This window comes from Corvus hawaiiensis, chromosome 26 (genome assembly GCF_020740725.1).
Source record: "Corvus hawaiiensis isolate bCorHaw1 chromosome 26, bCorHaw1.pri.cur, whole genome shotgun sequence".
NCBI lineage: Eukaryota > Metazoa > Chordata > Aves > Passeriformes > Corvidae > Corvus > Corvus hawaiiensis.
In genome coordinates this window covers 36382018-36407077 of record NC_063238.1, presented here as the reverse complement: position 1 = coordinate 36407077, position 25060 = coordinate 36382018, and the positions used below count along the sequence as shown (strand labels likewise).

At 37.2% G+C, this 25060-nt stretch overlaps 1 protein-coding gene across 2 annotated transcripts in view; it reads left to right on the top strand.

Annotated features, from left to right (window-relative positions):
* Positions 1-25060, top strand: part of ADCY8 (adenylate cyclase 8) — a 123049-nt gene that overhangs the window by 69812 nt on the left and 28177 nt on the right. The window contains exons 6-9 of one of the 2 annotated variants that reach the window (XM_048286421.1): positions 4888-5046; positions 9061-9331; positions 15020-15217; positions 21809-21909. In XM_048286421.1, the coding sequence (XP_048142378.1) occupies positions 4888-5046; positions 9061-9331; positions 15020-15217; positions 21809-21909 (729 nt within the window). The remainder of the gene's footprint in view (positions 1-4887; positions 5047-9060; positions 9332-15019; positions 15218-21808; positions 21910-25060) is intronic. The other variant, XM_048286422.1, reaches the window with a different exon arrangement.

Here is a 25060-nt window from a genome sequence, read left to right as displayed (position 1 = left end):
GCGGATGGTTAAGGAATAAAGCAGTTTCATAACATCACCGCAGGACACTACAGTATCTATCTGAATTCAGAGCAAGTCAGTTATGTTAGTGATGGGTCTGGCAATATGAAACTTCTCCAGATAATGGTTTCTGCTGACATTAGATTTCAGTTCTAACTCCAAGGTAAACTCATCCAGGTGCTTTTTTAAACAGGAACCTTGGGAAAATATCTACGTTAAATTGTAAATTCAACCTATGTAAAGTTAATCTGTGAAGTGTTACAGCTCATAAGTCACATTACCTGTGCTGTATTATTCAAACTTTTCAGTAGTTTAGCGTATCCTGTTACCTAGCTTTTTTAAAATAATGGATATCTCCTTCACAAGCATGACAGTTCCCAGAGTCATACTGAAAAGGTCACTTACCTCACTTCGTCTACTACACTTTCATGTCAGCACCAAAAAGCATTTGCATTACATTAGGAAAATTCCATAATTCTCTTGAGTCCAACCAAAACGTTCTCTATATAACTGAACCTTACAATCAAAGGACAGTTCAGTTAGCAGAGGACACCAGGAAATCACTTGTCCATCCTTCTGCTCACAGCAGAGTCAGCTAAGATCCTTACTTACTTCAACCAGAATACACAGAATTTCTTAATTCACCTGCATGAGGATGATAATGACTATATCTTGATGGGTAAATTGAACAACCCCAGAGAATTTTAGCTGTCACTAAAAGTGGAACAGGCTGGCCAGCTCCATTCTTCTGAAGTCTTTTTGATTCCAAAACCAGGCAGTTGCATTCAAATTACCTACTAGAAATGGTCTTCATCACATGCAAACTGTTGAACCTGGAACAGGTTGTGAGAGGGCTTTGTGAGAATGAAAAAACATTCTGGGGTTGTTTTAAGTATCTCAAAGCATAGACAGAACCTTGCACAGTTGAACTGGTCAGCACAGAAGCAGCCAGTGTGTCACTCTCAATCTTCAAGGCCTGAATGCCAGGGCATTCAGATTTTTGACAGCTACAGAAAAGGTTGAAAAGCAAATTTCTGACTTTTAGCTCACCTTCTCATGCAAATAGGAAAGGTTTCAATTAACACCACAAACATCAAATACCCATCAAGGAATGCTGACCAGAAGGAAATGCCAAGGTCCAATTAAAATCATTGAATTTTTTTATCTCTGGCTAGACTGAAATGAGATGAATGGCAACAATAGCATCAGTCACAGTTACCTCATCCTGGATATCAAAGCAATTGTGAGGTAAAGAGGGCTGCTTTATAGATCATCAATAATTCATCTTCTAAAATGCACTTTGTCAATGTATCCGCAGAGAGCCTGTGGAGTAGTTGAAGAAAATAAATTTTCTAATTAGAAGTTTCACTGATAGTTGAATAAATTTAAGAGAGAGAATAATTAAAAGATGTGGAACACCTGAGCTTATGCAAAATGGACTCTCTTAATTTTTTTATCTCTACATTTTTTATGTAGTACATGCTATTATTTAACAGAAGTTTTTTTCTGAATAAGTTAGAACTACCAGTGTTGATGAAGGTGACCCAGACTTTGTTATTTCAGGCTTTGTTTTTCCTATACCTGTATATAAACAAGACCTCCTAAAGTATGTGGTAGTCTGGCTGCTAGGGAGTTGGATTTGACCATGATTAAGTCCCCTTTTTACATAATTCAGAAATCTTTTTCATCCCGCATCACTCCCAATTTTAAAGGAAAAAAATAATTATAATTCCATTACTTTTTACACACTAACAAATCATCTCACTTTTAAACTTTTTAGTCTTTGCAAAGAAATTTGTAAATACATTAAACTATTGTTTTTCTTTTTTCAATTTAATATCTCACAACTACAGTTTTGTGAAAACTAATGTTTCCATAACAGGTTCTCAACACTTCTGCTTTCAATCTTGTGTTGCAAATAATAAAGTAATTTGAATGAGACTAGATCACTTTTGTGCTTTGATTCCTGTCCTGGACAGGCCTGTTTAAATGTATCTCAGACTGTGACTTCATGTGATCAGGTCCCCTCCTGCAATTGCCTTCCCACTTATCAACATAGGAGCACATTGCTGTGCATGACAAGAGGAGGATGCAAAGACAGAGCCCTGCATGTGCACCAGCACTGCAGCAGAGAAAGAAAATGTCCCTCAGCCAAAGGGTGTGGACAGGAAGCCAAATCCACTCTGTCTGCTGATGAAGAGCTGAGATCAAATATCACCTGAGCAGCACATAAAGAGTCGCTGGGAGACTGTGAAAGACAACAGATAAGGCAAGGGGGATAGGACCTTGATTAGTGTCTGCAGCACACTGCAGGAGGTGGTGTGGACAGCACAGCTGTGTGAGGTTTTGGACAAATGCAGAAGTCCTATGTGGCTGATTAAGGATGCCAAAGCCTTCTCTGGCCATCAGCACATTTTTATCACAAAGGAAAAGTTAAATCCAGCAATCCTTAGTGAACACTCTGGAAACAGAGGGGCACAGTTTCTCAGTTGCACCATCATTTGTACCTGGTCTCTCCAGCGAAACCTGTGTGTGTTAGTTCTCATATCAGGTACAAATACAAGACCACAATTTACAGTATTTAAAATATAGAATAGAATAGAATAGAATAGAATAGAATAGAATAGAATAGAATAGAATAGCAGACTGTTTTATTTGGAAGGGGCCTACAGTGACCATCTAGTCCAAGTGCCCGTCGATTCAAGGGTCACTAAAAGTTAAAGCATGTTAAGGGTATTGTCCAAATGCCTCTTGATCATGGGCTTGGGGCATCAACCACCTCTCTAGAGATCCTGTTTCATTGTTTGGCCACAGTCTTGGTAAATAAATGTTTCCTAATGTCCAAGCTGAACCTTCACTGATGTAGCTTTGAGTTATTCCCATGCATCCTGCCACTGGATCCCAGGGAGAACAGCTCAGCACCTCCCTTTCCCCTTCCCCTCCTCAGGAAGCTGTTCGAGAGCTACCAGGTCACACCTCAGCCTCCTCTTCTCTAAACTAGACAAACCTAGAGCAGGACATGACAAATAGAAATGAAATTGGAAAAATAGCATGTGTGTCTATGTATGTATAGAGAGAGAAAGATTACAAAAATATAGGTTGTTAAAACATTTTATTAAACTCAAAGTCCTCTTATTGAGTGCATTTTTCAATGAAATCTTTTTACTCAATTATTCTTCTAGATACAATTATCTTTTATTTCAAGATAAGGAAATCAGACATAAAATGAGAAATAATTATCTGAACAAAAGAAAAAGGCAGACTAGGGAAACAATCCTGTGTGACAATTCCTCTGACAGTTATGAGTGTCAGTTTAGGTTTTTTTGTAACGCATAAAAATTATTCAAAATAAATTAAAATCACAGTGGTCTCACTTCTATTATCTGCTCTCACAGCACCTAAAGTACTTCAGTGTTGAGGAGTTGTTGCATATCCCATCTTCCAGAGAAAGGTGATTGCTTGTTTAATTTTGGTATTTCAAGCCTTCTTGCTTGAAAAGCAATGAAGAAATTTGTAAATGAAAACTATAAACTCTAAGAACACAGACAAATGCATTCTCAAAGCTTCTTTTTTATTATTTTATGATTAACTATTTAAAGCCTCTTTCTCTTAAATATCTGAATTATGTTGGTTTCCTGATGTGATAAACAGGTCTTGTAGGCAAACTACTGCACTGAGACTTACCACATGCCTGCTTTCCTCCAAGTTTTCATAATACGCGGGAAAGGGATATAAAGATTAATTTCTTATTTTCAATTCTTCACGTTTTTATACAATTAGTTTCTCTCCACTTTAGAACTCTTTTTCTTTCCCCCTTACAAACTGAGCTGATGCTCGGTTGCAACAATGAAAGCCCAAGTATTGAATGCAGTGAGCAATTTACCCTTTTGTCCTCTAGAGAGTATCTGTCAAGTATCTGAGGCATCTGAGGCAATGGTAGTTAACTTCAGAGTTGTGAAATAGAGCTGTTTGTTCTTTGCCTGCTCTGTGGTGTGATCTTGCTGTGCTTCTATTGACTTCAGTGACTGTAGAGCTGAGGCCCTTTACAGAGACACAGCAGGTTTGTAGACCACCAGTAGCAATGTGCTTTTCCTATCCGGAGCACACAATTTAAAGATTAATGAATACAAGCTTTAATACTATTTCTGGTGCAAACACTTATTGTCACACAAACAGAACTGGAAAAGCAGTCTCTTAACAAATATGCTCATATGTGTTTATTTTTGAGAGGTGAAGTGGTCCTCACCATTACACAGAATGGACAAAACTGATTTTAAACTCACACAGAGTTTGTTATTTGTCATAACAGAGCAAATGGTGTTCTGGCCAAATATAATGAAAATAATTAATCATTTGACAAAAAGTAACTCTGGAAAATCCCAGTCAATAAAATAATATTTTTGAAAAACTTAAAATTATTCAAAAAAGGCAGTAGAATATAAAAGAATACACAGGTTTGATGAAAATAGTTCCTGTTTCTGAACTGTCCATGCAGTTTCTGATTGTTCCATACTGTTCCAACAGTTGCATACCATTCCTGAAATGTATTTTGTAATTCCAAGTTAAACACCCAATAAGTCCAACAAAATACTTTCACTCAGACACCTTTTCCCCTCTCTTTCTCTTTCTATCCGATTGGAATAATAAGTGTGCCACTGAACCATGCAGGCAATTAAGTGCTTAATGATAACCTGGCTTTTAGAGTAATTTTATCACTACCTGTACCTTTGATACTTAGAAAGTTCTCTCTTCATTTTACAGGCTAGACTGCACTTTACAGCTAATTGACATGGTGTTTTACAACATACCCTTTTCAAAAAGATATGGAAAAGCGTGGCATATATTTTATAAGTCTAGTCTTTTTTCTTTATGTGTTTTGTTTAACAGATATGTCAGATCAAGAACAAAGCATGACATTGACATGAGAATAGGGATTCATTCGGGATCGGTTCTGTGCGGAGTGCTGGGCCTGCGGAAGTGGCAGTTTGATGTCTGGTCATGGGACGTGGATATTGCAAACAAACTCGAGTCAGGTGGAATTCCTGGGTAAGGCAGTGTGTATTTCCCACAGTCAGAAAAAATTGCCAGCACATTACACTGTGAACCTTGCCAACAGATTAACTGTCTTACGTTATTTCATCAACTGTGACCTGTTTTTTGCTATTTTGCAGCTGGCAAGGGTTAGTGACACTATGGTCAAAAAGGGTAGAAATGGTCAGCTTGCAGAGACATTTGAAAAGACAAGACAAAAATATTTATTTTGCTTTGTCAGCCTTGATTTTCTGAGAAAGATCAATTTTTGTTTCCAGCCCATATAGTCCTCAGAGGTAGACCAAATTTCCCAATTAGGTTTTGACAATTCATGAGATTTTCCAGGCTACATTCTCTCACCTTTTCCATTCAAATGCTATCATGAGGTACAAAGCTATAATTTCTTTTATTTCCTAATGCACAAAATGTGGGAAGAGTTATGTGTTCATAGGTCAATATGCTAATAACAAGTTGTTATGAACAGCAGGCTCTCTAGGAAGTCTTTTAAGTAATTTGATGCTTCAGTAGATGTTTCGAGATATTTATCTCAACTGTCTATATGTGAAAATGTATGGTTTTCCATTAAGCTGCCTAGTTTTTTAATGTGCATCTGATGTGTCTGATTCACCTGAAAGTTGAATATTATTTCTGCCTGATATGACCTGTATATCATGTTGATTTGGAAGCTGCAAATCCTAAATTTGAATCAACAGTAGTGATTGCAGGAATCTTCTGTTCACTTTCCATTCCACCTTCCATTGACAAAAGATGTACGAAAGATCACCTATACAATTCCATTTTTAGCTATGGGATTTAGAAGCAATAGCAGCAGACATCTTTATGTGGAAAAAAGTCTAAGTGGTGCTGTCACCTTGAGTGACAGAGATTTTAAGTCATCAAAACTGAGTCATGTGCTGTACTCCCTACAAACACATCAGGATCTGTCAGAGCTGTCATGTTCCCAGGAAGTTGGAAGGAAATGTGCTTCATATATTGCAAATGCAGGCCCCTTCCACAGCTCTACATAGTAAACCTTTATTCTAATATGTATTCTTGGAATTAGCAGAAAATGAAACTCTGCATGCTCTGAGAACAACTTCTGTACTCTGCATATGTCACCCGTGTATAAAATTTCAGAAAAAAATTTCATTGCCTGCTGCTTATCCCACGTGATACTCCCAGATGACTAAGATGATGCTTTGTTACCATGAGCAAATTGATCACTCAAGTTTCACCATCCACACCTGAAAAAAGCAGAGTCTATTGCTGTTAATGTGTGCAAGTCGTACAGCTATTAGTTGTACAGAATAATCCAGAAAATGCACAGCCTTGCTGTAGAAAAAATGCCTGGCAGGTTTTCAGTCTGTCAGAGCAGAGTGATTTCCTGGATAGCAGTGTGCCAGTAGAACAAAGCCTGTATGTGACAGCAATGAACCAAATCCCTCAGAATAGTGATTTACATCAGAGTTTCCTAGTGTGCAGAGCAGATTTAATAGAGCAGTTAAGTCGATTTCAGCCTCTCCTTACTCCTCCCTGCCACCAGCATTCAAATCCCCCTACTTGTTGTAATACCGAGGTCATTCCCATTCCTAGATCAGCTTCATCAGGAAAGCTGCCCTGGGCTTGTGAGCAGTCCTGCTCTCACCATGTGAAACAAGAGCAAAGATGAACTGCACCATTTTCCTGAGGGCATAGTGGAGGGAGGCAGCTGAGGATGGGGAACATCCTTTCACCCACTCTGACAGCAGCAAAAAATGGGCTCAGCTCTTCCACTCGATGCCTGCACGTCCTCCTGAGGCCCCACGAGCATGGGTGATGCAGGGAGAGATTGCACCTGACAGAAGGAGCATACCAACAGCCCAGCTGCCATGAGAGAAGGCAATTAGGAGCACTGAGAAAAAAATGGTAATTTCCAGTTTTCTGAGAGTAAAAAATGTGTCCACAACACCTGGGAAGGAAACCATGTAAGATCCTACAGTGTTATTTCAGTGACATTCTTCTGCCATGATACCATCTTCTAAGAGTCTTTTCTTAGTGTATGTAGGTATTAATCTCCAGTACTGAATTGCATAAAACCTACATAATAATTAATTTTCAATTATGTCTCAATGACAGGTATCATCTAACACTGTGGGCCTGATATGCTTTCAAGAGTAGGTCAGGCAACACATTTTTGATTTCAATACTCAGGTTCCCAAGGTACTATATTTGTATAAAATTAAAAGATATCTCTCCACATTTTAAGTTTTTTTAAGCAAGCAGTACAATAGGTGAAGCCAGAAAATACTTTTAATCTGCCAACTATTTATTAATATTTGACCCATTTAAGGATATTACATTAATAGCTATCTCCATACTCTGCTTAAAGCTGTTATCATATCCATCATAAAATCCTTATTTCAGGGCTTTATTACACAATCTTCCCAAATTATACTAGTTGAATCTAAACACAGAGATAGTCACCTTGGCAACTGGTGTATCACTTTCTCTTTCTTTCTTTTTGTTTTTCTTTAGTTTTAGGTTAGTACCTTAGTTAAATCACTTTAGCCTATTTGGATTTCTTAGAGCTAGGAAATGCATCATCTTTCTGAGAGGTCACATGCTTTGCTGTTTAAGTCCAGACCAAAATTGCTTATATTTGAGAAACATTTTTAATGGGTTTTATCTTGAGTTTTACTGATTTTTTTACTACAAAATACTACTAATCTCTGTGATCATTATACCAGCATGACTTCAGAAAGTTGTACAAAACCTGGGAAAGAGCAGGGAAGCTGAGGCAGCTTAAAAAAATGGCTCAGATACAAATTTTTTATCTTTTAATTAGATGCTGATATTTAATGCTCCACATAGACAGTTTGTGCCAAGTTCTGATACTCCTGGGCACTTCACACTGCTTAAATGCAACTAGCATTTTATTTTCTGGAAATGCATACACATCATATATGCACTTATAGTCTTGTATTCCATCAAAATATTATGCAATTCAACACTCTATTGGCATCCTTTGAGTTCCAGAAGGAAGTTGCCAAAGGGCTATGCAAGGACCATTTCCTTCACAGGAGGAAGCCAAATTCCCTGAGAAAAGCACCTCAGCATGTGCCATCGAGATCAAGAATTTTAGCTCACTCTGAATTCTAGGAATCTGTACGCAAGTCTGTCTTTCAGAAAGTGACATACACCCAAAGTTTAAAAAATTAGCTGGTTTAAAGAGTCACTACAACTATTTGCTTGGGTTAGATAAATGCCTAATGAACAACTCTTGCTGCATTCATGATGTGGCATTGTACAGTGCAGCATGGCTGACCATGTTGACATGTTCTAGAGGTGTCTGCAATTTACCCTACATGTAGAAACTTGAAGATTTCTTAAAAATAGTTTGGTTGGAAGACAACAAAATGCCTATCATACTATTGCAAAATTTGAGCTCTTTTCTATGTAATCTTCTAAATTCAACTTCAGCCAAAGCTTATTGAACTCATTGCTTAGTCTTAATAGAAATTATTACCTCACTTGCCTTTGCACAGTTCCCCTATTTCCCTACTGTGAAATTAATGGCACAATAAGACCATTAATTTCAAATGTCTAAGCTACCTCAGGAAACTGAAGGAAATCAAAACCTTCATATGAACTGCTCTAATGCCTACCATTTATTTTTCTCTCAATATATTTCCCTGAAGTACAATTTTTTTTCACTCAGAATAGCATTTTACTCAGGAAGGTCTCCCATTAAACTATTAACTATGAGCAAAGGTTTCAGATGTGAATGTCAAAGTGTTTGTCCTGTGACAGAACTTTGTGCGTTAATGACATCTTATTGACGTAAACATATCTTGAGAGTACTTGACCACAAATAAAGCTCATGTTTTTGAATACACTATTTAATTTTCATCATTTGCAGTAGAAAACCTTCTATTTATCCATGATATTAAATAATATGCAGAGTTCAAAACCTCCTTCGAAGCTATGTATACTAGAGCACTAGTATACTAGTAAAATCGGTATTTACTACTACTTATTTCACTTATGCAGGAGGATTCACATCTCCAAAGCCACTCTGGACTGCCTGAATGGGGATTATAAAGTTGAAGAAGGGCATGGCAAAGAACGCAATGAATTCCTGAGAAAACATAACATTGAGACTTATTTAATTAAACAACCTGAGGAGAGTCTGTTGACTTTACCTGAAGATATTGTGAAAGAGGCTGTCAGCTCCTCTGACAGGAGAAACAGTGGAGCTACATTTACTGAAGGATCCTGGAGCCCTGAACTTCCATTTGATAACATAGTGGGAAAACAAAACGTAAGTCAAACTTCCTTTAATGTCATCGAGTATGAATGCATGATTGAGTGCATTTCAATAATGGAGGCCTCAGAGGAGACAAATTCATCTTAACCTTTATTCTAACATGTACTGTAACAGTAGAGGATTGAACAAATTTTTTCAAGGCAAAAAAACCCACGTATCCAAACTGGGAAAATGCCAGTGAACCAGAGATTTTGGGTTCATTGTTTTTTTGGGTTTTTTTTCTGTTCCTTTTTCCCAACTGAAATTAAATACTGCACGGCTTAGTGTTAATTGAACCACTCCACGAAGAAGTAATTAAAAATAATCTAATGTCACTAAACTAGCAGGAACATTCTAGTCAGAGAGTATATCTCATTGAATAGCTTTACTGCAGTGCCATAAAATTAAAGGGTTGAGAGAAAGGACATTTTGCCAGAGGAAAAAGTATAAAGTAGTTTATTGATATACAAGGGAAGAAAGAAAAAATAAGCACCTTGTGAAATAAGGTTGTGCATTTTTCACTTTTTTTAACAAAAAAATATTAAAAACTCATACTCTAGGACATAATTAAGGTTCACTAGCAGATGAGTTAGATTCTAAAGACATCTGTAGCTCAATAGAAATATGAGATAATTGCAACTTCTCCTAATCAGATGTTTTCCAAAAGCACTGCATGGCTGATTGCCAGCAACCTGGGAACCAACAATTGTACGGTAAAAAAAATCGTTCTGTGAAGTCTGCTTGTTTAGAGGAATTAAAGATGGAAAGGTTAATACGGCCTCAGACTCCACTCTTTTCACTGCACTTGAAAGATTGATGAGTCTTTATGAGGCAAGGTCAGCTGAAACTTTCTTTCATTTTCTTTGAGGGATCCGTAACGACGTGATATATCCTTTCTTCTGCTGCACGTCCTTATTCCTACTTGTCTGAACTGTCTGTTGAACCTTAAACATTGTTGTGTGGAGGTCTTGCTTTCGTCAACTGTCTTCTGCTTCTTACAAATGTGCTCAGAAGTGATAAAATTTCACAATCAATCAGCCCACAGCAGTGTCTTCATCTCTTCAAACTGAATTGGAGCATGGCTCAGTTTGCTGTTATATAAAACACCTGTTTTATATATGTCCTGTACATCTGTGTATCTGCATGTACACTGCCTTAGAGTATTCTCTGTATTTTGTTGACCTGTCTCTCTATTGTCATTTCATTTGGAATAGAGGTATGGGTGCATGCTGCTGTAAACATCTTCTGATCTCTCTCTCTCTCTCTCTCTTTTTCTTTCCCTTTAAGGCATTTTGATTTCTGTAGTCCAAAAAAATCTATGCAGAGTAGGCTATCATTTTGTTGGCCCTTTTCTCAGCTAAACCTGACCTTGATGCTGACAAAGACAATGAATGAAATAAAGGATTAGTGGGTTTATTCTATTATTGATCAACTCCTGCCCAATACTAGTAAAAAGGCCTTGAAAGTAACTGAAATAGGCATAGCTTAACAGTTGCTTTAAAACTTTTTTTTTTCTTATGGCAATAAACAATCTACTTTAGAATAGTTTCTCGCTGGTTTTTTTAAGAATTTGGAGTGGTGGTGGGAAAAGCTGTAATTTTATATTACAGTTTTACAATAAGCCTTTTGGTGGAGAAAAGATTTTGAAAATCTGCTGTTCCATGTATGATTCAATTATTATGTAATTTTTAATTTACAGTTGAGGCAATAGGCATTACTGCTCACAAATAATGTATTTGAGCTAAAAAATTCAGATGATAGATTTAAATTATACTAGGATATAGTAGCTTTTTCCAGAGGTATGTCAGTCTTGGACAGAATAAGCACTTAATAACACTAATTAAGCAGCTTAAAGGTCACTGTAAGCAGCAGGCTTTTAGAATCCTAGTAGCAGCAACCCAACAATGAATCATTCTCTATGTTTGAATATTTGGCAATAGAATTTAAATGATTTTTTACCCAATGTAAGCCACAACAGAATCTGAGCAACTGATCACATGTATATTACTTTTAACTCTAGTTATGTTAGGAAACATGTGAAAAGAAGTCTCTGGTGAGTTCTTATGCCAAATTCTAATTTATCCCAATCCATACTCATTACCTCAAACTCATGTTCTATGGACTGCCTAAATCAGTGAATTGTAGATATGTTTATATGAGTAAGTAACAAATAACCACTTTTTATGTAAGCAGTCACAGATATTATCAAAAATTACACCTGTCTACAGCCCAATTATCACTATGTACCCTTGCTCTGATCGTGAGGTAAGCAAAGGGTGCAAGTTCCTGTCTGAAATTCAGACATGCTCAATATGGATGGAGGTTTCATTTATTGAAACTAGTGTGTGGGCTTCTTTCTTATAGCAAAGAAAGTTGGACAGAAGTTATTTTATATCAAGAGAGTGAAGGTCTCCTCCTCTAGAATGAATTAACAGCTGATAAAGTTGAATTTCTTCCATGTACATTACAACGAGTAACTGAAAGCGTGACATGGTCACTGTGTGTGCTGCTGGAGGCAGCTGATGGGCCTGTCAGGATGCGAATTAGGAAAAACAGCATATTAAAATGTCCATCTGCTGTAGGTGTACCTTAGTAGTGGTTGCAGTGGGGCTAAACAGTGAGCACAGAAATTATACTAAAAGACTGCCAAGATGACAGAGAAGTCTAAACAAAAAGGTGGAATTCAGTTCAAAACCAAGGCACTTGCCTGTTGCAGCTACCCCATTGTTATTGTTACTTCTATGCTGCGATACCCCAGCACACCCCAGCACACCCCAGCTGGTCCTCACCACTGACCAGTGGCATGTAGTGTCCCTGTGTCTTTTGCCACATCTCCTGGCTCCTGACTATTGTCCAGTTCCCTAAGGCATCTCAGCTGACCACAGCTACATATGATTGGGCAACTGAAAGCATCTGGAGTGTGTATTGGAAAAAACAGAAGTTTAGACACCGGGCATGTAGACACCAAACATGTAGACACCCTCATTTAGGCGTCTTCCTCTTGAACTGAATCCCACCTGCAGTTTTTCCTCCCAAAACCTGGTCCTTGCAGTATGAAAAAAAAATAATTTGAAACCTTCCTAGGGTTTTCTAAATGGCACTGATTAAAAATTTCCTTTCTTTTTGACAGCAGGATGCTTGGACTTGTTGCAGGAAAGAAGTAAAATCTAATCTAAGCTACCTTTTAAAGTTTCTATAAAATGTGTCTAAAGCTTGAGTTTTATTATTTGTTTGTTTTAATTCATCTTCTTTCAGTTTCAGATGCAAGTTTGGCTAGGCTTTTTTTTTAATAGAACCTTATGTTTGTTCCTATATGATGAATGGTTATTGTCAGCATCAGAAAGCTTCAAAAGCTCACTGTAGAATTCACAACTGTGACTTCCACAGAGCTGCTCACAAAACTGTAGGAGAGATAATAGAAAGAATCAATATTTTTTTGTGTTTGCATAAAGAAGTCTTAAAAGATGCGGAGCAAAGAGGGGGATAAGAGACAAGATGTGCTTAGAACATATTCTTGAGGGAAAAATTTGCACATTTTTTCATTGTTGTTATTTCTAAATACAGGGAAGCAGTTTTCTAAAGTATGTATATGTATGTGAGGGAGAGAAAACTCTATGAAACACGAATGTGAATTTCCTTGTTATATCCTGAATATAGATGCAAATTCAGAGTCTATTCCTGCACCAATACTACAGGCACCATGGCCAGAGTGGTGATATTATGTCATGTTCATCTACCATGAGTTGTAATACACTTCATACACTCAGCAAGAAGGCAAGCTTTCATATCAATCGCAGCTTAAAATAGAATTTTAACCAAAATATAGTATCTTGGTAGGATCAATTTAGATTATTTTTCTCATATAAATAAAACAAAATGCCCATGAAAAACATTACGGAATTTCTCCACCCTCATTTCCAGTGGAGAAGTAGAAATACAAGGTAATTCTGAGGAATCAATTTACACACCACCATCTGATGTGTTGTCGTCCTTTAACAGGGACTTCAGACACACTTGTGCCCTTTCAGCCACCAAAAATTGATAAAAGCTTTTCTTCCTAGCTCAGTTTAAAAGAGGTAGTAGTACTTAAACCAAAGTAGTATCACAGCATGTAGTAATATAGCATTTATCCACTTACCTTGATTGTTTTCTCCAAGGCCAAGATATTAATTCAGTCATATCTGGAACTTTAGTGTGAGAAAAGTTTCTTTGATAGTGTTTTTTTCTACTTATGTTGATGATACTAATTTTCTAGACAGAAGAAGGGAGGAATTGAGTAGAGTATCTTCCCAAACTTTCTCTACTGAAGTCCTTTTTCTACTAAACAAACAGGAAAACTTCTTTTCATTGAAACAGAGAGAAGACTTCAATCCTGATAGACTGTATTTTTGGATCTTAAATTACCAGAAATAAGATGGAATATGAAATACTATCTGTGACTTCACAGTCCGTGGACTTGATTTTAGGATTGTAAGGAAAATTGTCAGTTGAGCTTTGGCAGTGGGTACCTGAGATCCTTCCCATGTTTTAATGTGCTGTCCAAGATTTATTAGAATATGTTTGTTGATTATAGTTTGAATCTGAACAAGGGAAACCTCCCTATAGCATTTGCCCTATGTAATCCCATGATACAAAAGGCTTTCTGGTGTATCTGGTGACAATACATCCTAAACTCCTGTTTCAACAATGCTATAGGAGACGCAGCTGAAGATCTTTTCAGTAAGGACCTATGGAATAACTTTTCTCAGGCAGAATTTTATTTCCCATCCATGATAATGCTGAAATGTCTTCTGCTATGATGTATGAAGTTTTACATCCTTTCCATTCACCAACATTTCTTAACCCTTGGGAATATTACAGTAGTAGATTTTATTTTCCCATTCAAGTGGGAAAGAGCTGCTTCACTGTGGTTTGTGTCATTAAATGACACCATGAAATGGGAATGAGTTATTCTCTTTATGAAAGCAAACTCTTAACTCTTTGCTGAAGATGAAACACCCTTCATACTATCTCTGCTAGAATTCCTTTGTGAAGCAAAAGTATTTTCAATTTTTTTCTTTGATTAGTTATTGAAATACCAAAGGAATAATGCATTTGAGACAATATTTTAAATAATAATATGAATTACAGTTAAATCATATAGCCTAACTGTAATCTAGATTGGCTGAAATATACCAGTAGTGAAGAAGAATATATTATCTGAAAACCCATGCTGAAGTAATCAGAAATGTCACCTTCTTCACTCCTGACTAACTGATCTGTTCCTTATCTACACACATCCAGTAACTTTAAGATAAGAAAAACTTCATTACTCCTGTTTTGTGGCATTTGTTTTATATGGCTTCCATTCTTATTTATTAAAACACACCATTGAGTCAGATATCCTGCTGTGATTTTGGTGTGTGTACTCCCCTTATGCATGCTTTAATAATTAAATATCATGTTTGAAAAGGGGAATATAGTCCTAATTCTCAGTGCAGCAACAAACTTCCTAGTCTATAAAAAAGAAGGCATTAAAGTGCTCCCCTAAATGTACTGTATGTGTTTAGTGGAACAGACTTACTATTTTACACTTCTATAGATTTCATTGAATGAATTGCATGGAATGCTGTAATGGTTTGCAATGCAACATGAACTAAAACATTGCATTTTTAACCCAAGGGGACCAGCAGGTTTATTCTGTTTGCATGTGCTTTCCCCTAGACTCTGGCTGCCCTAACAAGAAATTCAATAAATCTGCTTCCAAACCATCTTGCACAAGCTTTGCATGTCCAGTCTGGGCCTGAGGAAATTAACAAGCGAATAGAGCACACCATCGACTTACGGAGTGGCGATAAATTGAGAAGAGAGCATATCAAGCCTTTTTCACTGATGTTTAAAGACTCCAGCCTGGAGCATAAGGTAGCTGGGGCTTGGTAGCTGCATTATTCACAACTCAAACTGTAATAAATGTTCACCGAAGTAGAGAAGCTGTAGGTTCTGGCTTGTGTTGGTTTTTTTTCTTGCTTTGTTTTTCTTTTTCATTTTGTTTCAGTTTTCAGAAGGCGGGGCTGAGCTAGAGTTCATAATACACAGTGGCATGATGCAGGTGTTATAATGCTGAAATGACTGCATTTCATTGTTGGAAAATACATACATTGAACAAACTCAGTTTCTGAAAACAACAGCCACTGGCCGGGTTGAACTTGGTATCGAGTACAAGCAGTTTTCTGTCAGATGACAGGTGACTTTGGCACTAACGATGATTGAGCATATTAATAAACTGACATTTCTATTCAGAAAATATATATCTATATTTATATAGATATGTTCCTTCCATTTAATCATAGAATCCCTCTGATGTCCTCTATGCAGCTGCAATGTTTATTTCAAGTCAATAGTTATTTTTCAACTCTCTGTTTTAAACATCCTTCTTAAAAAATCTGTTTCTAAGAGCTAAATATTGTTCGTGTCTTTGCTGCTTCTCAACAGCAAAATTATCTCATTAACTTCTATTTCAGTCTACATCCAGATGTAAGTTATAAGTTTTAAAAGATAAGGTAATGGGAGAACATCCCTTGAAAGCTGATGGCACAGGGTGAGGTTGCACAGATCTCAAATAATTTCATTGACTTTCATTGATAATTTCATATGCTACTACAGTGCAGCAACAGCAGGTCTGCAATACTATGTGCACTTGACTGAAAGGAAATAAAAACAGTGAGGAATTGGAAGCATGGAGGCTCACTTCTCCATCATCACTTTAACTTCCAGGGGAAAACAGACATTTTGACTTAACTTATGGGAGACTAGACCTTAGGAAGGCTCATTGGTGAGAGTTTTGTCAAGACAACTGGAAAAGAAAAATTCTGCTTGAAGTATATCTCAGCCCTTATTGCACTACTAATCTTGTAGAAGAAATAAGAAATGTTTCTTAAAACAAAAGTACAAGATTCTATTTCCCCCTGAGGATATTTACACTGAGACACAAGTTAGAACTCCCAAAACCAAATTATCCACAAATAATTATCTGCTGAAACATAAAATATTAAAATATTTCTTTCAGTGCAGTCATCATGCAAAGATGACAGGGAACCAGAGGATGTGAAATTCAAGATCTCCAATATAATGTGAATTACTACATAAAGTCCTAAAAGTCATGAATAATCTTTAATCTCTTCAAGACACAAGAAAAAAAAAATAAGGTGAAAGAGTCTGAAATTTTTTGTTCAAAGGAGGAAACAGCCTGGTCACAACTTGCTGAATGAGCAAACTTGTCAATAGTTCACCTCATCTTACGTTGCTTTTTAATCACACAAGGCCTGAGCACGGTCTGGTGTAAAGGGACACTGCCCAGAATCCGATCCCCTATACAAAATATAAAATTTCTTATTACTTTATATTCCACAATTATCTGCCACAAGAAAAACTATAAGGGAAGTGTAGAATTCAATTTAAGTGCAATTTAAGGAACTAAAAAAAGAACCATGCTCTAATCCATCACGTTACATAGGTCAGATTTAAAATATTAATAAAGTTTTAATTGCATCTGGATGACAAAAAGTCTATTTAAAAGTTAACATTTTAGCAGGTTTGATACATTTTCTTCCCAGTAGGACATTTCCAATGGAGAACTGGGCTGCAGTGTTTGGAGAATGATGCTTTCATTCAATATTTCCTTAGGTCTTAGTCCCAACCAGTAGGCACAGGCAATAGAAACATAAAATCCTTTCAGTAAAGTTGACCGAATCTTCTTTCTGTTCCATAAATTAATCTGGTTTCTCATATTATGCAGGAGTAAAGTTTTAAAAAATATCATCACTGCTTTATTTTTTCTGGCACATCCACCTCCAACACCTGGATAGCCTCTGGTCAGCAACTTCCTTGCTTCTGTTCAGGGTGCTGGGACATCATGAGTGTGCTCAGATAGTGACGGGGAATGTACCAGGATACAAAGGAATTATTTGGATTAAGGAAAGATGAATCATAGTGTCCTCTTTGTTGTAGACAGCAGTAATTTTCTCGTGGGGCAGCATGGAAAATGTCCCTTCCCTTCTGCATGCCTGTGCAGTAATTAGAGGTTTGTCATTATAACCTTAGAGTTTAACCATAGGCTACAGGAATTAATGAAAAAAGTAATATTTTAATCATTTTCCTGAAGAAAGTAGTTATTTCCCCCATGCTATCTTATGTTACTACCACTTTCTCTCTTCTTCCTGTCCCTTTGGGAAACAAACCAAACTCAGGTTTTAACTGGAGTATCGTAAAGCTCTTTCAGCAGCCTTTTCCCTCTGCTGCCCCCACCCCTAACCTTTCAGTCTGGAATTATGGGTTTTTTTCCTAGCCATTAACATTTTGCAACTGCTTACACAACCTTCTACACCAACACCTTAGGCTGCTCCCCGTGGTATGGCTGAGAGAATCGACAGTCAATGTCTGTGGGCCTCCCCTCTCCCACTGCTGCTCCCGTTGGCTGACACTGCCCTTCTGCTCAGCACAGTGACTGCTTCAAGCCAGAGGGAGCTCTGAAGTAACCTCCCCCATGTAAAATCCTGTGCTCTCTCATTTAGCCATCACACTTTCAGGCAGAGCTGGCATCTGCTAAATACTCATTTCTGTAATCTGTAAGTGCCTCTCACCCCAGACTTTACAGGAGGCAGAAAAAACAGCACCCGTAGCTGAGATGCTGGCCAAGAAGTGTTACTTTTACCTTGTTCAGTGTGAATTCTGTTAATGTTCTGTACCTCAAATGACAGAGAAGTGAGTAACCACATGAACAACAAACTATATTTTTTTCCTCCTGCATTAATAACAGGACTACCATGATGTGGGATCATGGGGTGACATGAATGGATTTGAAATGTCATAGTGGAGTTCTGTTTAAACAGTCTGGGTTGGTTTGAATCTTTTCACTATAAAACAATTCCAGACATCAGGTTTACACTAGCAGTGAAATTTCTGTTCTTTTTCCTTTAAGATTTCAAAATATTAGAAAAAAACAATTCTGGAATCAACATGCACAAAACTACCATGGAGCTAGCACAGATCCTGGTTTACGCTGGTTCAAGTAACTGCTATATCACTGCAGTTTAAGCCACTGGAACTTCTTCCCACTCCTCTCTTATCTCATTGCGCTTTATCCATCTATGGTGATAGAATAAATGTGTGTTCCACAGCAAGCAGTAGCAGTTACATTAGAGAAGGGGTTATCTCTCTGAGGCAATATGTGTATTTCCATATGAATTCTGCAACACTTCATTTTTCCATAGGATTTGTGCAGGATCCCCACCTGGTATATTTTATAGATTATTTACCCAAATTGACTAGTCATTACTAACATGTATTTCACTCATTAACCCTTGATATATCACTTAGAGACAATTCACCCTCAATTTTGCTAGAGGTTCTTTACACAAGTAGCATGTTGGCAGATAGAGCAACTCATCACAGGAAAGTACTTCTGATGGTAGCATGAAAAGATACTAAAATTTCCAAATATATAATAGTTCACAGGAAAATCTGATACTACTTCAGATTATTCCAATAATTAAAAGATATCATCATGATGATCTACCTAAATATCAGCAACTTGATAATATTCATACCATGTAATTTTATACAGCATAAAGCATAGGTACAGGGCAGGGAATTTTACATGCTGATAGGGTTTTATTAAAGAAAGTTTCCAACGTAAAGGTTTGTATAAAGATATTCAAAGTCTTCTTGTATATTTTTACTTGGAATAGAAATCTGGCTGGGCTTAGAAGTGAAGCGTTTACGTATTTTCTGTGAGGTAAGTACACTGGAAATATAAAAGAGCTTTGAATTTGAAAGTACACGTTTTCTTAGTTCAAATATTAGACATAAATATCTGAGTTTCTCTGTTTCAGAATTTCTGATGGGTAAGATAAATAGAAATTAAATGAGCAGGAAAACAGTTTTGCTCTTCCTGCATGCTGTATCCCAGCAGACACAGGCGTCACCTCCTTCCTTCAACCCAGAAACTTCCAGTTGCAAGGAGGTCTGCAAGAGACGCTGGGCAAACTCCATGCCTGTTCAGCGACTTTTCTATCATTGGTCAGCCACTGGAACTCTGTCTACTCTTTGGTCTTCTCAGGAGTTAATTTCTTCTCCTCTCTTAGACTTCTTGATACACCTTCTTCTGTCCCTCTCCTTGCAAAAGCTTTTCCACAATTACTCTGAAGAAGAAAAAACCTGGTCTCCCTTTTCATCCATAAGGTCCCATCTGAGTCAAAGAGAATCAGTGAGGGTAAGACCAAAAATCTTCCTCCCCAGTGCACAAATATTTTCTTTAGGGGAACATGTGAAGCCTGTCGTATTCCTGGTCCTCCCCTTTCAGAGAGGCCTTGGGAAAGAGAGGTGAGGAATAAGCAGCACTACTCAACAGAAGAAACCTGGCCTTCCTTAGTTTCACCCAGCTGGCTGGGCAAGCACATGGATAAACTGTTCCCTCCCAGCAGGCAAATGGCCCAAGCCCCATGGGAGCCTTCAGTGTGCCATGAGCAGGTCACACCAGCACAGGTGGGTCTGTGGGATGCTGCAATGAAGGTTTGCACTGCGGACAAGGTCATATCAAGATTCTTCCAACCACTCTACACAGCTCTGGTTGGCTACATGGGGAGCCATGCTTTTTGAAGGGCCTTGAGGCTTAGTCAGTCCTTCAATTACTTCTCCAAGTCATTAAGGGGTAGACTGCTACAGAACTGCTACATTTATCATTTATGTCAGTGCTGCCTAGGGATGTCAACAATTCCTCATCACAATATTGTTACTGATTAGAACACAGCATCCATCCTTTTGACATAATGCTAAACACAGCAGGCCTTTCTATGTTGGTGTTTCATTTATCTAGTTTGCCTTAATTTCCCTATGGAACAGTTGGGATTTCTTGTTATATTTTAAGGAACATATCTTTCTTTTTCCCTATTTGAAAAAAAGCCCTGGTCCATTATTTATGCAGACTGATGCAGTTCTGTTTCCTTGCACATGAAATCAGGGTCACTGCCTCTGGGCTTCCAGCAGCAAAATGAAGTGGATTTGCCTGTGAGCACTATCAAAAATCATGCCAAAGTGATACTGTCAACAGCAGACACAAAGTATAATCACAGGAGAGGAGGAGTCAAAATGAGGGACACCAACAAATAAACCCTATCTCTTACTCATAACAAACAGGAGCAGGGAAGTGAGAAACCTTTTTTCCATCTGGGAGCTTGAGACTGTTTTGACCAGATGTTTATAGCTGAGATGATGTCCCAAACAAAGGTCCATGTAGGGAATATAGGCCAAGTCTAGATAGGATCTCTCTTCAAGACCAAATTAGCTATGAAATCCAGTTCATAGATGAGCTGTCTTAGTGTATGTTCTTGACATATTTCTTAATATTTTTTTTTCTGTTATAGTGCTTTCTAGGCATTTATAATTGCTGTTTGCCCTATTTCCAAATTTCTAGAGAGACATTCTGATATCTGATATTGCTTTGATTCTGTTATCCTTTTTTTCAGCCCCTTTAAAACTGCAAAGGTTTAAACAAAAAGAAGTTATTGTTTAGAGGAAGAAAAATGACTGAGGCAAGTCTCTGCAGGATTTCTTATAAGATAAAGAAAATTTGGTGGTATCCATATAGGATATAGAGAATTATAAAAAGTATTCCTATGGACTGATCTTCATCTACTGTAAACAGCTGCAGTTTAATTGAATTAACAATAATAAATATTAGCTGAGGACTTGGTTAATATTTCCACTTTAACTGATCCACCATGGTCTATTGATATATCTGTTACTCCTTTTCTTGGCAATTCCCACAAAGAGGGAACAGCTTTCTCAGTGGTTTGATATGCTGGAGAAAAATATTTTCTCAATACATCCTTATAATAATGCTCCTCAAATAGTCTTTTACATTTTGAGAATGCCCATATCACCAAGTTTCTGCACAGCCTCTGAATAAGTTAGGATACAGAGTTCCAGCATCCCAGCATCCCAAATAGTCACAGAATGTTCTATGTAATTTTTGTTAAATAAAAATAGAAAAAATAACAGTGGCCTCAATTTAGCCATCATGGAGACACACCTGTGCCATCATGAATGCAGAGTCACAGATTACTCCAGTGCTTGTCTTCATGTGAGGAAACTCATGGTTCCTCTGGTTAGTAGGTATTTTATTAAACAATTAAGTGTTTGGTATTCTACTCAGCAGCAGGAGCTCCTGGTATCTACCTCAGGATTTTCAAAACAAATAATTTTGAACCAAGCAGAACAACTTTGTATTATCTTGGTTAAAATATTTTCTTGGCTAAATTTTTTGGTTAAAATATTTTACCATGTTATTATTAATTTATTTGTTGTGTTTGAATTTAAAACAGAAATTCAGGTTTATTGATTTATTAATGCACTGTGCTAATTTTCTCCATGTCTCCTATGTGTGTCAGACTTAATGAAACTACTGCATGTGTTAAGAGCTAATTTACTTTTCTGTGTGTGTTTTTTTTATTCTAGTATTCTCAAATGCGGGATGAAGTATTCAAATCAAACTTGGTGTGTGCATTTATTGTTCTTGTATTTATCACCGCTATCCAAAGCTTGCTCCCTTCTTCCAGGTAAATACAGAAATATATCTCTATATATCTGAAGGCACTCTTGGGGACACAGTGGAATAACATTTCTAGGATCGATGAGCAATGAACCAATAAAATCTGCTTGTTCCCCAGAAGTGTTTGAAAATATTTGTTCACTTTTTTTTGCAATATTAACTACTTTTTTACCACATTATCTGCAGCTACATGTTTTCAAGTGAGACAGCAGCATGTACTGATGCTATGTTGTTATGTTTTCAAGTAGAACTACCACTGAGTTAAGTGGAAATTTTGTGTTACAAAAATTTGCCACAGTGTGTCCTGGCGAAACATGATCCAGAACAATAGCTGTGCCTCTTTGATTGGTAATCACCTTGGATATCAGTGATTCTCTTGGTTTTGTTTCATAAATGCTTTGTAAGAGAATTTTACCGTTGGCTTTGTTGCTGACAATGTGATTTGCCCAGCTGGGAAAAGCGGTCTCAGGCCATTAATAAGCACAGAGGTGATCTGGTAGATCTGTTTTCACTTCTGCTCTTCTTTGGGGCTATTCCTATCAAGGTAATTACAGTGTGACATAGACGAGACCTCGATGTCCACATTTCACAGCCTGAAACCTCTTATTTGGCATTTTTGTGTACAATTCAATAATGAGATCACAAGAGTGTGTGAAAGGACTGAGGTCAGTTTTCTACAACAGGACTGCCACTATTACAAGCCTCTGGTGCCGTTTGGTCTTTGACAGAGCAAGTGTTAAAACAGAAGTGCCCAGAGATGAACATATTTTTCAGGTAGTTTCTAACGCTCTGATGAACCTTAACTTATGGCTGACTGTAGAGTAACTTTGAAAATACATTATTTCTACAAGAAATAAGACATTTGTTGTGTTATAGTAGTGCAGCAAGATTTCTTGGATCATCTCTGGATGATCATGGAAGACATGAGTTACCACATTGATGTCTAAGAGCACCAAACTGGTGCTTAGGTACAGGCAGGCAACTACATTCTGTCACAGTGATGTCTCATACATTTTGTAATTCTCAGCTGAGAAATTTCCCAGAGTATTATGTGACCTTCTGTTGTTCCTTATGTGCTATATTGCCCCTAGTAAGCTTGCTTGCTTTCGAAAAGCTCTTTTCCCAATACACATTTAAAGTTCTTCACGTCTGGTAGATGTTTTTTTTTTGCTTGTGTGTTTGTTATTTTTTTCCTCAATATGTACAAGAAGATTTATGGATCTTATTAACAGAACCTGTTTTCCAAAAAGATTTCTGCTGCTATATCAATCACTGCCATACCAGAAAAAAAATAAAGAAAAAATAAAAACAACATTTTTTTTCTATCTGCACAGATTCATCTCTGTTAACTCTTGCAAGGGTGTCTAGTTCCATTGGAAAGAGGGGGAAGGAGTCACACTAACGCATTGCCTGCAGCTGTCTCACCTCCTAGTTTCTCATCTTGCTGGTAGCCTTGTGTTTTTCCCTGAGGACCTTTTTGTCACTGAATGTTGAAGAGGCTGAAAATACAAATAGGAAAATGAAGATTAGATAAATTCCAACAAGAAAAGATTGGCAGAGGTTTTTTTTAAAAAATATGGCCTTGGCTTCAAGAATGCCCTGAAAGGTTAATTGCTGGAACCTGGGGAGATATTTAGGGAAAGGATTTTTACCACTATCCCTTTTGTGAGAGAAGTTTTGGAGACACATGGGTGTTTATGGCAGTTCTTATGTTCTGTCAGGAGCTGAAGATCACTGTCAAGGCTTAAGGAGACAAATTTTGGTCTTGTTTTTTCAAGTTCTGATACTCTGCTTCAAAAAATGTGTTTCAGTTTTTAAAAAAGCATGCCTGTCAACAGATGAGCAACCCTAAAATAACAGGATAGGGATTTTGAGTGAGAAGGTTTCAATATGCTTAAACATATTGAATGAGAAAATAATCTGGAAGTTCAAATTTCCTAACTTCCAGTTCCGAAAGCAATTCAAGGCATGAGCAATTGAACCAACTATCACAAATTTAGATAGGATTTGGATTCAGAGAATCTTTGAGATAACTGCATATTCATTTGTTACGCCTCTGGTAAATATCAGAGAAGTAAAATACTAGGGTGGAAAACCATGGAAATAATTTCCATGAAACCACTAACAAACTATAACTCAGTCCTCATGGTAACTTACTCGTTTCCTAAAAACACATATAAGAGGTTTTTGGTGAATGCTTCATATTTCTATTGAACAAGGATGAAATCTTTTTTTGCTTAAGTAGATGTGTGAATATTTTTTGAGCTGAGTCTTTTGGTGATTTCTGAAAATTTGGTGAAAATGCTATTTAAATTGTCATAGAACATATATTACTAAGGTTCTCTGGAGAGTTTCCCAGAGAGCTCACCTTAGTCTGCGTGTTAAAGAAGGAAATCATATTTCAAGCCTAATGTGTATGGAAGTTTCAAAATTTTATCTCGGTTTATATCTATCTCTCTAAGGATAAATATTTGATCCATTCATATTTTTTTTCCTGACAGGGCAGATGCACCTCTGACTTTAAAAATCTTTGCAATAATTTTCATTCTTTGAAATATGGAGTAGGGGAAATTACTCTAAGTGACATAAATTAATGCCATATTTTTACCATAATTATCCTCTATGAATCCATTGTATTACATTGCCACCCTTGCAGTGATTCATCGTCTCCATCTGAGAGACCTGGGAGTTTCATTAATTTCCTGCAATGAACTTTGTATATGCTCACATGAATAGTAGGTCATACTAGAGTAGACTGCTGAACTATTCTTATTTCTGCCCATTTTTCACGGGGTTGTTCTTGTGAGGGAGAAAAGCAGATTTCAAATTGTTGTTAATTTAAACACCTGCATCTTCTGTTTTACATAAGTTTTCCTTTTGGCTCAAGTCAGTTGATTTGGGACTGTACGTGAGGAAGAGGGAAAGCAAAAGCTCTTTTTAAACTTCATGTGATCTTGGCAGTAAGGGAACCCCTAAAAAGAAAATAAATTGGTCTTGAATCTCTTCTTGAATGAAGGAATGATCCCAGCCAGGTGTCCTAGTTCTGAGAGGAGTTCATGGAGAGAAAATTATTACAGTTTTTTGTTGTTATCCCTCTAACCTTGTCTATGTATTTTACTGTACTTGATCCTATCAGCATACTCCCATCAAAATCTTAG